A 15,034-nucleotide genomic window follows, 5' to 3' on the forward strand; every position below is an offset into this window, starting at 1 on the left:
TCAAGATGAGGAAATTCAGGCCAGGAGTGGTATTTCTCTACATTTTCATCAGCAGGAGCCCCTTATGCTATTTTACCACCAAGCATCCCCGTTTGGAAAGCCCTTGCCAAACAGTCCGCATTTCTTACGCAGAAACGCAGCTCTGTGTCCATTAGTCAAAGTCATCCGCGGGTGCCAGTGTCTGCTCCGCGCACAAGAACTAGGGCTGCCGTCAGGTCCGTCACCAAGAACTGCAGCAGTTACTCTGGGAGGCCTCCTTCCCAGTTTTCACCAGATTGTTGTTCGTTTTTTTTTTTAATTCTGAAAAGTGTTCATCACCAAGGGCCCACGGACCCCAGGCTGAGAAGTGCGTCCCCAGAGAGATCAAGTGGCCTGTGGAAGTTTCGGTGACTAGCAGTGGGACTCCCAGGCCAGGGCTGCAGCCAACCAGACTAGCTGGCAGGAAGGACACCGGAGACGCAGGCGCAGCCGAGCGCACGTGTGAGATGGGAGCCCAACCAGACCCAGATGTCCTGAGACAGTGACTCCGAAGAGGGCTTCGACCACTGACAGGCGGGCTCTCTCAGCCCTGGACTAAGCACCCAGAGCCCGGCCTCTGCCTCGACCCCGGAAAGGCGGAGGCTGTAAGGGATGTAGCAGGGCGCTCCCCCAGAGTCGCAATAGGGGGACCTTTTGAACCTGCACCTGCCTGTGCTTTGTGTGACACTGCAGCAGTGCATCATTTATGCACTCCCGGGTACTCTCGCCCACTCTGGGAGGGTAGATTATGCCTCCCCCTCCCCCTTGCAGGTGCCTCTTCAAGGGGATGATGCCAGGGTGGGGCAGGGTGGGGGCTCCACCCTGCGCCTGGGGGCCATACAGGCAAGTGGGGGTTCCTGGGAAAGTAGGGACACAGGATTCCTGGGGTCTGGCAGGGTGGCCCGGAGGATAAGCAGAGAAAGAGCTGCAGGACCCCAAGAGCTGTTCCCTGGAACTCTGTACCCAACCCCCCTCCACCCCCGTCTTCTGCAAGCACTTGTCATCTGTTGAGCTGTTGGCTCCGTCCCAGAGGCTCAGGTTTTTGATCCATCGGAGGCATCGAGACTGCATGTACCTTTGGAAAAAGGCTGGGGCTTAGCTCTTATGGTTTAGAATCTGAGCCTCCACCAGTCTGTGAAGGGGCGGGGGACCGGGGCAGGGTCTCTGGGGGCCTGTTGCCCAACAGCTGTTGCCAAGGTTATTTTGGTTCAGTGGGAGCTTATCAATTCCAGGATATTTGGACCAAAATAGCCAGCAGCAGGACAATGTCTTGGCGGCTCTTCGGGGAATCTATCTACCATTTCTGAAATGGGTGGAGGAGTGGGGGATGGAGCTTGGCTTGGGGGTAGTTTCCCCGGGAGGGAAATCTCCCACCAGGATCATTCATATCACCTTGTCCCACGCTACAGATGGGGCACTGGGGTCCAGAGAGGTGCAGGCCCTGGAGGGACCAGAGAGGTGCAGGCCCTGGAACTCAGGCCGCATCACTGAGGAAACCAGGCCTCTGCCCCATATCCCTGGCCCCAGGCCTCTGCCCCAGGTCCCTGCCCCCAGCTCCTGCCCCAGGTCCCTGCCCCCAGCTCCTGCCCCAGGTCCCTGACCCCAGGCCTCTGGCCCAGACCCCTGCCCCAGCCCCTGCCCCCAGGTCTCTGCCCCTGCCCCCAGGTCTCTGCCCCAGGTCCCTGCCCCCAGCCCCTGCCCCTGACCCCAGGTCCCTGCCCCTGGGCCCTTGCCCCCAGCCCCTACCCCAGTCCCTGTTCCAGCCCCTGCCCCCCAGGCCCCTGCTCCAGCCCCTACCCCCACCCCTGCCCCAGCCCCTGCCCCCAGGTCTCTGCCCCCGCCCCCAGGTCTCTGCCCCAGGTCCCTGCCCCCAGCCCCTGCCCCAGGTCCCTGTCCCCAGGGCTCTGCCCCAAGCCCCTGCCCCCAGGCCTCTGCCCCAGGTCCCTGCCCCTGGGCCCTTGCCCCCAGCCCCTACCCCAGTCCCTGTTCCAGCCCCTGCCCCCAGGCCCTGCCTCCAGCCCCTGCCCCCAGGCCCCTGCTCCAGCCCCTACCCCCACCCCTGCCCCCACCCCTGCCCCTCCCTGCCCCCTCCCTGGTAGACCAGCAGCCCGGGCTAGTCCTGCCAGGGGGGATTCCGGGGCCTGACAAGCTCCAGCCGGGTGGAAAGTGCTGACCGGCCCTGGCGGGGACCCAGGCGGCTCCGCCTCACTTGACCCCGCGCCTCCCTGGCCGGGTGGAGCGCGCGGGCCGGGCCGAGCGCGGAGGGAGAGCGACCGCCCTGGAGCCCCGCCCGCCAGAGCCGCGGGACGCAGGTGGCCTTCCCTGTGGCGGCGGCGGCGCCGGGGAGCGCGCGTGGGCGGTGGGCGGGCGGGTGGGCGCCCCGGGCGCGGCCTCGGGGTCCCGGGGTGGGGGGCGCGCGTGGGGCGCAGGGCGCGCGCCAGGCCCCGTGGCCCCCGCCTCTCCCGGGGATGTTCCGGCGGCTCGATTTGCTGTCCCGGTAAGTCCTTCGCGGGCCCTCGGCCCTCCCTGCCCGACTGTCCCCGCCCGGCCCCCGCCGCCCCGACTCCCCAGGTCCGCCGCCGCGCGCCCTGGGCGCACGCCCGCCCCGCGCCCTCCGCGCCCTCCGCGCCCTCCCCGCGCGCCCTCGCCCGGGTCCCGGCCATGCGCCCCCGCGCCCCCGCCGCCCCCGCCGCCCCCGCGGGCGCCGCGCTCGGGCTCTGCAGCCTCCTCCTCCTCCTGCTGCTGCTGCCGCTCCGGCCCGGACTCGCGTGCCCCGCGGGCTGCGCCTGCACCGCCCCGCACACCGTGGACTGCCGCGACCGCGGGCTGCCCAGCGTGCCCGACCCCTTCCCCCTGGACGTGCGCAAGCTGCTGGTGGCCGGCAACCGCATCCAGCGCATCCCCGAGGACTTCTTCATCTTCTACGGCGACCTGGTGTACCTGGACTTCAGGAACAACTCGCTGCGCTCCCTGGAGGAGGGCACGTTCAGCGGCTCGGCCAAGCTGGCCTTCCTGGACCTCAGCTACAACAACCTGACCCAGCTGGGCGCCGGCGCCTTCCGCTCGGCCGGCAGGCTGGTCAAGCTGAGCCTGGCCAACAACAACCTGGCGGGCGTGCACGAGGCCGCCTTCGAGACCCTCGAGTCGCTGCAGGTGCTGGAGCTCAACGACAACAACCTGCGCAGCCTCAACGTGGCCACCCTGGCGGCGCTGCCCGCGCTGCGCACCCTGCGCCTGGACGGGAACCCCTGGCTGTGCGACTGCGACTTTGCCCACCTCTTCTCCTGGATCCAGGAGAACGCGTCCAAGCTGCCCAAAGGTGAGCTGCCGGCAGGCTGGGCTGCGGACTGGGCAGGGGGTGACAGGGAGGGAGCAGGGGGGTGACAGGGAGGGAGCCGGGAGCAGCCGGGGCAGGGCCTTGGGTCCCCCCTGCACGCTCGGGCTTGGGTGCACCGAGCAGCTGCCCCGGGCGAGTGGCTCCCGGATAATAACCGTGGCAGGTTCCCAGCCCCGGAGTCTGCTGGGGAAAGTGGGTGGGGAGGGTCACATCTGGAGTCTCGGGGCTGATGCCATGCTTCTCCACCTGTTTCTCCAGCAACTCACTTTCCGAAGTTAGGGACCTCCCATTTCTCTGCTACCCAAGTCTGAGATCAACTCACCCACCTTTGCATCAGAGTACGGCAGGGTGCAGGTTACTGATGGGCCCCTTGTAAGTGGAAGACGCCCCCCCCCCCCCCCCCCCGCCGCACTGTGCGGGAAAGAGCTGAGTGCCATGCATGCTACACTGAACACGGAAAGATCCAGCCACTTCTACGGGCTCCCGGGCAGCTTCCAGAGCCTGGGCAGGTCTGTTTCTCAGCTCCCAGGTTTGCTCTTCTGTCCAGGAGGGGAGAGAAATAGTCCTGGCGCAGCGTACTGGCAGCCCGCTAGCCAGGGATGCAGTAAAGATGTGCAGTTCTGTGCTTTTTCAGCCCAGATGTGAAAAGCTGAACACAAAAGCCTTAGCAGGCTGCTGCGCCCTTGCTTTGCTGGTGCACTTTTCCAGGGGGGATGCGGATGTACAGGTCCCTTTGGCAGATGGGAACACAGAGGGCACAGAAGTTAAGGGGCCCTGCAAAGGCCAGTGGAGGGAGGCAGAGGCAGAGCTGGAAAGAGGGGACCCCAGCATCCATAGGGATGAGCCCCCAGGATGGGGAGCCCCAGGATGTCCCTGCCCTCGGTGGGTTCCAGCCTTCCACCGGTGGGCATGTGAGCACCAGTCCCAGCAGTGACCTTGCGGAGCCAGAGGGTTCAGCAGAATAGGACCCAGAACCGGGAGGCACACGTTATAAAAGGTGACAGAGCCGTGGATTTAGCTTTGGTAGATCTTTTTTTCCATTTCCTGAGGTTTCAGGGATGTTGCTCCTTTATGCCCTGAATTCCTCTGATCTTCACCCCTCGCTCTGCGAAGCAGGAACCCCAGGCATCCGGGCAGTCACTGCCCAGACGCAAGGCCCTGAGCTGGTGTTTTCAGCCCCGGGAGCAAGTCCTAAAAAGATCTGGCCCGCCTGCGTTCGCCTGACCCTCCCCCCCAGAAGACGGTCCTGGACACTGGGATGTCAGGCCAGAAACCTCGCTGTGGAACGGGGGAGGGGGGGCATGCCTCGGTTCCCCTGCTCCTGCCTCTGCCTTTTGGCGGCGTTGGCATCATTGGCCTCTGCTGTCATGGAGCCGATATCATTGGTTCCGTGTGTTACCGCAGGAAGGCGAGGGTTAGGGGCCTGGAGGCTGCAGCCTTCCGTCTGGGTTCTGTGGCCTTGAGCAGGCTGCGTGTCCTGTCTGGGTCTCAGACTCCTCCTCTCTAAAGTGCTTTGACTGACCTCTGAGGTCCCCACACAGCCTCGGTTGTGGAGTCAGAGGACATAGGTTTGAGTCGGAGAACCTGGGTGAGTCTAGCCGGGTCCCTTGACTTTTTTGAGCCCTGTCTCCCTCCAGCGTGAAATTAGGACACGGTAATGCCGGGTGGTCCACCTGAGCGGGTGGTTGCCAGGATCCAAACCAGATAATGTGGGTCGTGGACGGAAAGAGCAGTGAGATTGTAAGATGCGATTTCTGCTCCGTCTGTGATAGAGGGAAGAAAAGGGCCACCAGGTGGGGGTGTGCGGCTGGGGAGAAGGGACAGACAGGCTCTGAGCAAGGAACAGCATCCAGGCCGTCCAGGCCCCGGTTGAGGGTTGGTCTGCTTCCCTGGGGAGAGGTGGAGGCAGCGGGGAGGGAGCCTGAGGGCTTCGGCACCTCTTGGCAGCCAGGAGTGGGGTGTGGGGCTGGGGTTCTGATTTCCACTCTCGTTTCCCTCTGAGCCTCAGTTTCCCTGCCCCTGACTTCAGACTTCAGTAACGGCCTCCCACACCTTGTTTGCCCTGAGGTTTGAATGAGACCAGCTCTGTCAGGGGTCAGCGATGCTTAGCACAGCCTAGGTGCTTGCTGGATGCCAGCCCCCCTGCTCCCCACCCCCCGCCCCCGTCCCGCACTCCTTGTGTCTTCACAGAGGCGCCGTGCAAAGGTGCAAAGTAGCTGAGGACCCAGGCTTGGTTCCAATCCTGCCTTGACTTACTGCTCCGTGTGTGACCCCTCTGCGTCCCCGTTTCCTCATCTGTGAAATGGAGATGATATTAGTGCTCACCTCCGGGGGCTATTGGGAGGATTAAAAAGGTGTTAATTATGATGTTCTTAGAACAGTGCCTGACCCACAGCAATACCCTCTAAGTGTTAGTGCTGTTGGCACTGTCCCATTTGAACCAGAAGGCCCAGAGACGAATGGCCCAGAGCGTTAACGACAGCTGGGGGACACATGGGACCTCAGGGTGTCCAGCCCCCTGCCACGATGTGGCCGCCCACATCCTGCAGAGGAAAATCGGGCTCCAGGGGGCCCAAGCTCCGGGGTTTTGTAGAGGCAAGCGCCCTGCCTCTCCCGGGAGAGGAGATTCAAAGGCGGGAGCAAAGGGATCCTGCCCTCCCTGCCTTGCGGTCGCCTCCCCCAGAGAAGCAGAATGGAGCAGAGCAAGTGACCTTGACTGGCTCTGACAGTTACAAAAATGTGCTCGTCTGCCAGGCGGCCACCCCACCGTGCTGATGGGAGCGCCCCATCACAGAGCACACCACAGCGAGGAGGGAGGAAGCCGGAGGCCACAGATCCCCTCCATCCGGGATCCTTTGGGGATTAGCAGGGCTGGGCCCGCAGGCTCAGGAGCAGCTGCCCTGCTGGCTGGTGCTGGGTCTGAAGGGAGCGGGCAGGGGATGCCTGCTGGGAGCTGGGATGCCCATCAGCCAACGTAGCAACAAAACAAAGCAGACAAACCTAAAATGAGAAAACAAACAAGGAACCCGCCCCCCCCCAGCCCCCCCAGGATGCCTTATCAACTCTGAATTTCAGATCTACGTATTTTAGTATGAGTATATCCCATGCAATAGTGTGGGATATACTTACCCACGAAATTATTTGTTGTTTTCTGAGATTCACCATTAACACGTGCCACCCCGTATTTTCCCGGGCGGCCTCGCCTTGTGGTGTGGGTCACTTTGTAGCTTACAAGCGTGCCTGGTGGTCTGTCCCACACAGGTGCGCAGAAGCACAGTGGTTTGCACAAGGTCGGCTTGTGCACGCCGTGTAGTTGGTGGCTGAGATGAGCTGGCCCTCAGCAGTGTCCGACCCTGCACCTCATTCTTCTTGATGGGCATAGATCAGGAGGGAGGGCGAGGCTGTCCCCAACACGGCCCGGCCCAGCCTCCGATTGCCCTGGGTCACAGCTGGCTGACCTCCTCGCCACCCCCGGCCCTGCGCCTAGAGGTCTGCTGGTTCTCCCGCAAGACAGTGGGTCCCAAGCAGTTTGGGACGGTTGCCATGGGGACGGTGACCATCCCTTTTTAAGTAGAAAGGACTCCGGACCTGGAAGTGGGTGGGAGTCCTTGGAAATCACTCAGGTGAGCTGTGGAGTGGAGAGGGAGAGGGCGGCGAGTGTCTGGGGACACGGAGCACCAGGGTGACCCGCTCAGGCTTTGAGGGCCGAGGTGGGTCTCCTTCCGGCCGCCGAGGCGGATGGGCAATGAAGGCCCGTGGGAGCTTGGCTGAAATGCAGAAGCTTGCGCTCCCCACTCCCTCCGGGGCCTACTGAAGGGGTGCGGGGGGATGGGGCCCAGGGCCTGCATTCCTCATCCCCAGCCCAGGAGCTTGCAGTACACCCTGAAGCCTGAGAACTGCCCTGGAGGCCTTTTGCTGCATCTCCAGAAACCCGAGGTCCTGTCTGGGTCAGTAGCTCATTAGCTGTGACTCTGCAGGACTTGCCTGCTCTCTCTGCACCTCGGATTTTTCTTTCACAAGCAAAGGAGTGTGGGCAGGAAGACTTTAAGGCTCCTTCTAACTCTAAAATTCCACGGTTTCAAGGGAAGGGAATATTGTCCTCGTGTTAAGGATTGGAAGATCGAGGCCCCGGGGAGGCTTGGTCCCTCTAGAGACCCGTCCACTGGAATCTAGGGGGCCGTGTCTCTGCGCAGCAGGGTGGGGAGCAGAGCACCCAGACCACTCGGGACTCTGGGCTCACAGGACACCTCACCTGTCCCCAGCATCCCTCCGGGAGCCACAAGGAGGAAAAGCTACTGGGTTTGAGAAACCACGGTGGCAGGCAGGCAGGGGGCTGTCTCTGGGCTCGGCTTCGGAGGTGCACGGACACCTGCCCCAGGGACGCGGCTCACACTGTGCCGAGGGTATGTCACAGGAAGGGCACATGCAGGTCCCAGAGTGGGAGGCACCTTCCTTCCCCTCCCTCTCTAACCACCGTGTATGTGGCCTGCAGGTCCCTGCCTTCAGCACCAGCGAAGAGATCCGAGCTCATCTTGCACCCCGAGACCTTGACATGCGTAGTTCTGGGGAGGGAAGGGCTGGGGGCATGGGGAGGGTGATTGGGGGCCACAGATCATGCTTTGTGTCAGTGACCCTGGCTCCCTGGGGGGGCTCAGGCCCTAGAGAAGGTCCACTATGGGGCCTGGAGCATGCAGGCATTTGGGGGCTCAGCCCCTGCAGGTTCCCGAGCCCCTCTCTAGGAAGGGGTGTCCTGGCAGCAAGGCCCCGGATGAGTTCCACCCTCCACCCTCCACCCAGGCCCGACTGACCGCTCCCTGGGGAGAGCTGCCCCCCACTTGCGGGAACCCATATCAGACGCGATGAGGGCCTGGCTTGTGCAGATGAATGGGAAGTCTCGTCAGGCCGACAAGGTAACCGGTGTCCCAGCCAAAGGGAGCCGGGTCCTTTCTCCCAGCTGACTCCAAGGTGACTCTTACTTCTTTCCCTTTAGAAATAAAAGCAGTTTTATTTCCCCAGCTGTAAAATAACAGGCTCCTTGGAAATGTGGGAAATGTAGATAAGTACCGTGAAGGAGGCAGAAACCACCCAGAATCCCGCCGCCGTCAAAGTTTTGCCGTATTTTATTTCTGTTCTGTGCCTATGCGCATTTACATTTTTAAACACGTTGCTGTGGCGCTGTGCGTTTATTACTGATTTGTTCTTTCTCCGATTAAGCCATGAGAATTCCCTGTCGTGACAGTTCCTTGAAGGCGTAACTTAAGGGCCATGTAGTACGTCATTTTATGGATCTATTCGTTGAAACGGCTTCCTATTGTTAGAAATGGGGGTTGTTTCCCTTTAGTTTTTTGGTGCATAAACAATGCTGAACCAAACACCCCATATACGGAAAACGTGGGGGTGCCTCTTGGTATTTTATTTCCTTGGGGTGGATTCTTTGAAGTGGAAATGTGGAGTGAGAGCCTATGGTGATTTTTAAACCTCTGGAATTTTTTTTTTTTTTTTTTGCCTAGTTGCACCCGGGGCAGCTGCCACCATTGGCAAATGGGGAGCACCTGTCTTGCCGCATCTTTCCCACTTTGATGTATTATTATTTTTTAAAACGTGTCTTCTATTTGATAGGCAAAACCCCGCCATCTGGTTGCTTTAATCTGACCGGTGGAGGGGATGTTTGGGGTGTGTTTATACACCCCAGAGTCATGTTCCCGGCAAGCGGCCTCCCTCGTGTCTGCGACAGGTCCGTACACGTCCTGTGTGCACCGGCTAATGCGTCTTTAACTGGTCCCTGCATCAGAGTGGTGTCGCGGGGTGTCCCCTCTCCCGTCATTACCTGTGTCCGGGGCCCAGCGTCAGCCGTTAGAGCACCCGGGCCTGGAGTCCTGGCGGCGAGTGGAACCCAAGGCGAGCTCGCCCTGTCTTCTGGCTCCCGGGGAGCCCGGCCACGTCCCGCTCCGCTGTCCTACACACTGGATCGCTCTGAAGTGTCACATGGGTTGTGCCACTCTGTCGGTTAACTCAAACGGAGGGCAGTGCACCTGCATCCCTGGTGCAGGGCGGCCCGGGGATGCCGTCCGGGGCTCCGTCCTGGAGAGGCCCCTCATGTCGTGAAGCCGCTGGCCGCCTCACAGCCGAGCGCCAGCTCTGGGCCAGTGGCCGCCCTCCGGGCCAGCAGCACCAGTGATGGCACCGCGGGAGCCCCGTGCATGCCCGTGCGTTGCCCTGAGGACCCGCGTCGGGCGCATTCGCGGCTTCCCGTGTCTGTCCTGGGTGCGGGACTGCAGGCCCGGAGCTGGCCTGGGCTCCTGCCCTCGGCCTCTGCCCGGCCCCTCCAGGCCCCGGATCCCGCCCACCCCACCCCCGCCTCTACTTCTCTGCCCCCCTGGTGCCCACGTAGCCTTCCAGCCTCCAGCCCTGTGGGCCCCCGACGCTGGCTGGGAGCTCTCCCGTAGGGCCTCCCTGGACGCTCCTACCTCTGCGACGCGGCTTGACATCAGCAGTTCCCGGTCTGGCCAGTTTGGAGGACGCGGGATGCGTGTTTTCCGTCCCATCTTCCCCAGAGGCTGGAACAGTAAATGGCGTGTCCGGAAGCCTTCTGATGGGTCCACTGCATTCAGAACAAGCCAGCTCCCTCTCGTGGCCCACAAGCCTTCCCCCACCGCCTCGTCTATCCCAGCCCAGCCGCGCCGACCCCCCGTGTCCCTGGGACACGCCAGCTGCTAGGACGTTTCCTCCTCAAGGGGCTGTGTCTTCCTCAGCATCAGGTCCCCAGTCGGATGTCCCTACCTCCCGGAAGCCTTCCCTGACTGCCCTGCCTGGGCAGTCCCGCGCCGCCCCCCACTGAGGTCCATGTTACCTGGTCCACGAGACGTCCGCATCCCTGTGGGAGCAGAGGCCCCCGGGCCCATGCACCGCATAGAAGGAGCTCTGTGGGGCCGCGGGCACGTGTAGCTGACAAACGCACAGCCCGAGGCCTTTGCTGCTCAGATCACCGGCCTTGGCTTTTGTCCCCAGCCGCAGTCAGCAAAGGCTAGGCACCCAGACACCCCTGAGCAGAGGCGGAGGTCCGGAAATTTGGGTGCGTCCTGGTCGAACCCCACAGGCCCCGAGCCTCAGGCTCCCCACCGTGGAGGGAGGGAGCCAGCTGTGCCCGCCCCTCTGCTGGGGCACCGCTGGCAAGATGCAGGGCCGGCCGTCGGGGGGTCCTGGGGTGGCCGGTGCCCTAGCGCCCTGTGCTCTGCGAGGTGCAGCATGAGCGGCTGGCGGACGGCGTTGGGGTCTCCACGGCTGCAGAGCTCCGTGAACCCCGCTGGACGAGAACCAGCTTCCCCTGGCGTGAGCAAGCAGAAGGCTTCCAGGAAGGCTGTGGGGTGTCTCCAGGAGGCGCAGTTCCCGAGCCGGGCCGGGCAGTACCGCGGGTGAGCCCTGCTGGGCACCCCCCTGGCTCGAGCCTCTCTCGCGCTCTCGCCTCTGCCGCTCGCCGTCTTTCCCCTCCTCTCCGAGCGCCGACGGCCGTTCTCCACCCTCTCACCCGGTGGCAGAGGCTGTGCTCTCTTGGTCCCAATTGCCAGGTCCCAGGAGGAGGCTCGGTTTGGGAGCGGCCCCTCTGGGTCCGGTCAGGGCAGGGGATGGCCGCGGTGACACCGTCCGCAGGGACCGCCAGGGCGCGGGGTGGAGTTTTGGGAGGGTCTGGGCAGGCCGCCGCTAGGCATCTGTGACCGTGACCGTGGCTGTGCTTCCGGTTGACTGATGGCAGATGCATCCCCTAACGTTCCTGGGCCCTGGGTGTCCTCAGATACAGGTGATGGCACCCGCCCTCTGACCTCAACTGACGTCATGGGAAGAAACTCGAGGTGCAGTCTCCTCTGCTGCCACACACAGAAGCTGTTTTTTCTCTTTACGCGAATCACAGAAATGCCGATGAACAGCCCAGCTCCGCACACAACCTTGCAAATCCCACTGGATGTCACACTGGCGGCCAGTCCCAAGTGTCCGACGACCCACATAGATGGGGACCGTGCTCTCACAGCACATCCTCCCGCTGGCTCGCAGCCCAGCCCTGCGCTTCCAAGGCTGCTGATCGGGGAGCCTCTGGTGTCCTGTGCCCCCCACCCATCCTCTGGGCGCGTTATGGGCCAAGGGCCGGGGCAAGGGTCAGGACCCAGAGGGAGCTGTGGGCCCCTCAGGATTAAAGGGAAGATTCTCGGAGCTGAATGCAAACCAAAGAGGCAGGAATCGGGGTCCGGGCCCTGGCTCCATCCAAAGCTAGCAGTGGGACCTGCGAGGCTCGTCCCTCCTTCGGTTGCCCTGAATCACCTCGGGTGCCCTTTGGGGCAACAGGTGGGAGTCCTCGGAGAGGGTAGGGCAGGAGCCGAAGCGAGCACACGTGCCCGTGAAGAGCAGTTTCGAGCACCGCGCTGGCCGAGCTCCCAGAAACATGTTGGGGTTGGGGCCTCGTTCCTCCTCCTGGCTTCCGGTTTCAGGCCCCGGGCTAGCTGGCGGGGAAGACTCCCTCTAGCTCTGACTTTGGCTGGTCCTGCACCGTCCTGAGCCAGTCTCCTCCAGGTCATGGGATGGATGAGGGGCTCCGAAGCCGCCAGCTCCTACCACGAGTGTCTGGGGTGGGCTCCTTGGCACCGGTCCTGCCCCCCAGCAAGCACCTTTTAAATGAGGTGTGAGAGTATGTTCCCCTCTGCTGCCGCCTCATATCGAGAAGAGATCCCTCCAACAGTTACCAGAAGAGCCTTGCTTATTCACCAGACACCAGTGAGACGGTATCTGTCCTTGAACAGAACCATCATACGTGATTATGATTATCCGCATCAGAAAAGAAAGTTACCCACGGGGCTGCCTGGGTGGCTCAGTCGGTGAAGCATCTGCCTTGGGCTCAGGTCCTGGGATCGAGCCCCGCGTCGGGTTCCTTGCTCCGTGGGGAGCCTGCTTCTCCCTCTCCCTCTGCCCCTTCTCCTCTGCTCATGCTTTCTCTCAAATAAATGCAATTTTAAAAAAGAAAGAAGAAAAATAGAAAGGAGAAAGAAAGAAAGAAAAGAAAGAAAAAGAAAGAAAAGAAAAGAAAAGAAAAGAAGAAAAGAGAAAAGAAAAGAAAGAGAAAAGGAAGTTGCCCGTGGCCACATGGGAGCTTAGAGCCAAGGGTCAGAACATCCTGCCCCCGCTTCTTGACCTGGGCAAGTCACCAACTTTTCTGGGCTTTGGTTTTCTCGCCTGTCACCCCCCGGTGATCAAGGAAATGCTGACATAAAGGAGCTTTGGAAGAAAATGGGGAGCGCTTGCAAGAGAAGGGCCATTGTCAACCCATAAAATTCCAGGATGGGGGTTTATAGGTCTTCAGTCCCCCCGGACAGTCATGTGGCCAGAACCTCAGAACAGCAACAGGCAGCCCTCGATGGGCCTCGGGAGGGAAGGTGGGCATCCAGGTCACAGGAGCCACTAGACGACGGGCACACCTGGGCTTTAGGGTGCACTGCTGGGGACCGGAGTGGGGAGCACGGGGCGGAGGTGCTGAGCAGGGGAAGGAAGCTCCCAGCCAGTGCAGGGGCGGCGAGGTTGGGGAAGCTTGCGGTGAGCCCCGTGCCCCCCCGGGAGTCCAGGAGAAAGAACTGAGTCCCGTAGAAAAATGACTGGCAAGGGTAAGCAGCCAGGCACCGCTGGTGATTTTCTCTGGGTGAAAGAGCGGTTTTATCTTATTTTTTAAAAAAATTAATTAATAGGGGAATCCCGGGTGGCTCAGTGGTTTAGCACCTGCCTTCGGCCCAGGGCGTGATCCTGGGATCGAGTCCCACATCAGGCTCCCTGCATGGAGCCTCTTTCTCTCTCTCTCTCTCATGAATAAAATCTTTTTAAAAAATTAATTAATAGGCTATTTCTTAGGGGCGGTTTTAGGTTTCTGGAGAATTCAGCAGACCCTGCAGAGAGTTCCCATGTGCCCCCGCCCCCTCAGTTCCCCTCTTACTGACACCTCCTTGCGTTATCTGTTACAATTGAGGAACCATCGTGGAGAGTATTAACGTTATTAATTAGAGTCCACAGTGTACGCCAGGGTTCACGCTTTGTCGCGTGCATCCTTTGGGTTTGGGCAGACGGGTGACGTGTACCCACCGTCACGGTATCTTACGGGTGGTCTTGCCGTCCTAAAGGAGGCCTGTGCTCCACCTGTGGATTCCTCTCTGGAACCCCTCTCCAGGAAGCCTCAGCCCTTTTGCCGTCCCTGTGGTCCAGCCTTTAGCAGAATGGCACAGAGCTTTTCACTTCCTTTTCTTCGCGCTTTTCCACGTTGGCACGGTGGATAGGTACCATGTCCCCCACCTTACCTTTAGCCGGCGACAGCCAGGTGTGCACATCTGCCTTAGCCACAGCTGTCTCCCTCCTTCTCCAGACTCCCCTAGGCTCTCGGGGAAGGCCGCCCCTCCCCACTGCTGGACTCAGGGTACTGCACCGACCCCTCGCTGACTTCTGGAGGCCAGTCCACATCTTCATCAACAGCCCCTTTGTTGGACTCCCTTCAAATAACCCGGTTTGGGGGGGGGCCGTGTTTGCCCGCTGGGACCCTGACTTGAGCTCTCACAGATCCTTGAGCAGGCAATGATTGGAGGCGGATGCTGTGGGTTAGACTCTATTTCCCCAAATCATATGTGGAAGTCCCAACCCCTAGTCCTTCAGATGATGACCTTATTTTGGGGATAGGACTATTTTAAATATGACTAGGATTATTTTTTTTAAAGATTCTATTTATTTGGGAGAGAGAGAGCAAACGGGGTGGGGAGGCTGGCAGAAGGCCAAGGGAGAAGCCGACTCTCCACTTAGCAGAGAGCCTGGGGCGGGGCTCGACCCCAGGGCCCGGGGATCATGACTGAGCCCAAGGCCCAGACGCCTCGCCGACTGAGCCACCCGGGCACCCCTGGCTGGGGTTTGTTTGAATCCGGTTGGTTAAGACGTGCAGACACAGAAAAGACTGTTCGAAGGAAGAAATTGAACACTCCTAGGTCCTAGAGACAAGAAGCGTGGATGCCCCGAGGGAATGACGGGAAAGTGCAGGCAAGAATCTTCACTGTGGTTTTTGCAGGAGGAAGGGGCAGCGTAGGCGGGCTGGGCAGGTTTGCGGTTGGCTAGTTTGAGTAATTTGGGCAGGCTAGGGGCTGGGGGGTGGGGTGTCCCCTGTTATCCAGGCCCTGGCGTCATTCAGGGCAAGAGACAGTGTTCCAGATTGCAAGAGTCCCACCAAAGAAGGTGGGTGGGGGTGTGGCCTGGGACTGCTCGGTTTGCCTAGCGAAGGTGGCCTTCAGGTTGTTTACTGTCCCTAGGAAGTGGCGAACCCGGGGACGTTCCCTCCCCAGGTGGCAAGGCCCCAAGATGCTGAAGCTAAATGAAACCCGGAAGGTCAAAGACGTGATGAATACCGGGTCACTGCGGATGTGATTAGTTAGCGTAAGGGCACCAGGGCAGGCCCACGCACCCCGGGAGCTGGGCTTCAGTAGCCTCCCAAAACCATTTTTGGGGTCCAGCCATCAGATTTTATGACGTCCAAGCAAATTGCTCTGATTAAGGGGAAATAAGCACTAAAGGTCCAAATCAGGCTCTTGCGTATTTGATCGAGGTTGTCCCTGCCACCTGCCGCCAGCAGGCTGCCCCGCGGCTCATTCATCCAGGGTCTTCCTATGTTCCCGGCAC

General features: G+C 61.0%; 1 protein-coding gene across 1 annotated transcript in view; it reads left to right on the plus strand.

Moving 5' to 3' along the window:
- Positions 1-2,679: 2,679 nt before the first annotated feature.
- Positions 2,680-15,034, plus strand: part of LRRC38 (leucine rich repeat containing 38) — a 29,431-nt gene continuing 17,076 nt past the window's right edge. Inside the window, exon 1 of the mRNA XM_041764883.1 lies at positions 2,680-3,337. Within this exon, the coding sequence (XP_041620817.1) occupies positions 2,680-3,337 (658 nt within the window). The remainder of the gene's footprint in view (positions 3,338-15,034) is intronic.

This window comes from Vulpes lagopus, chromosome 8, assembly GCF_018345385.1.
Source record: "Vulpes lagopus strain Blue_001 chromosome 8, ASM1834538v1, whole genome shotgun sequence".
Classification (NCBI taxonomy): Eukaryota; Metazoa; Chordata; class Mammalia; order Carnivora; family Canidae; genus Vulpes; species Vulpes lagopus.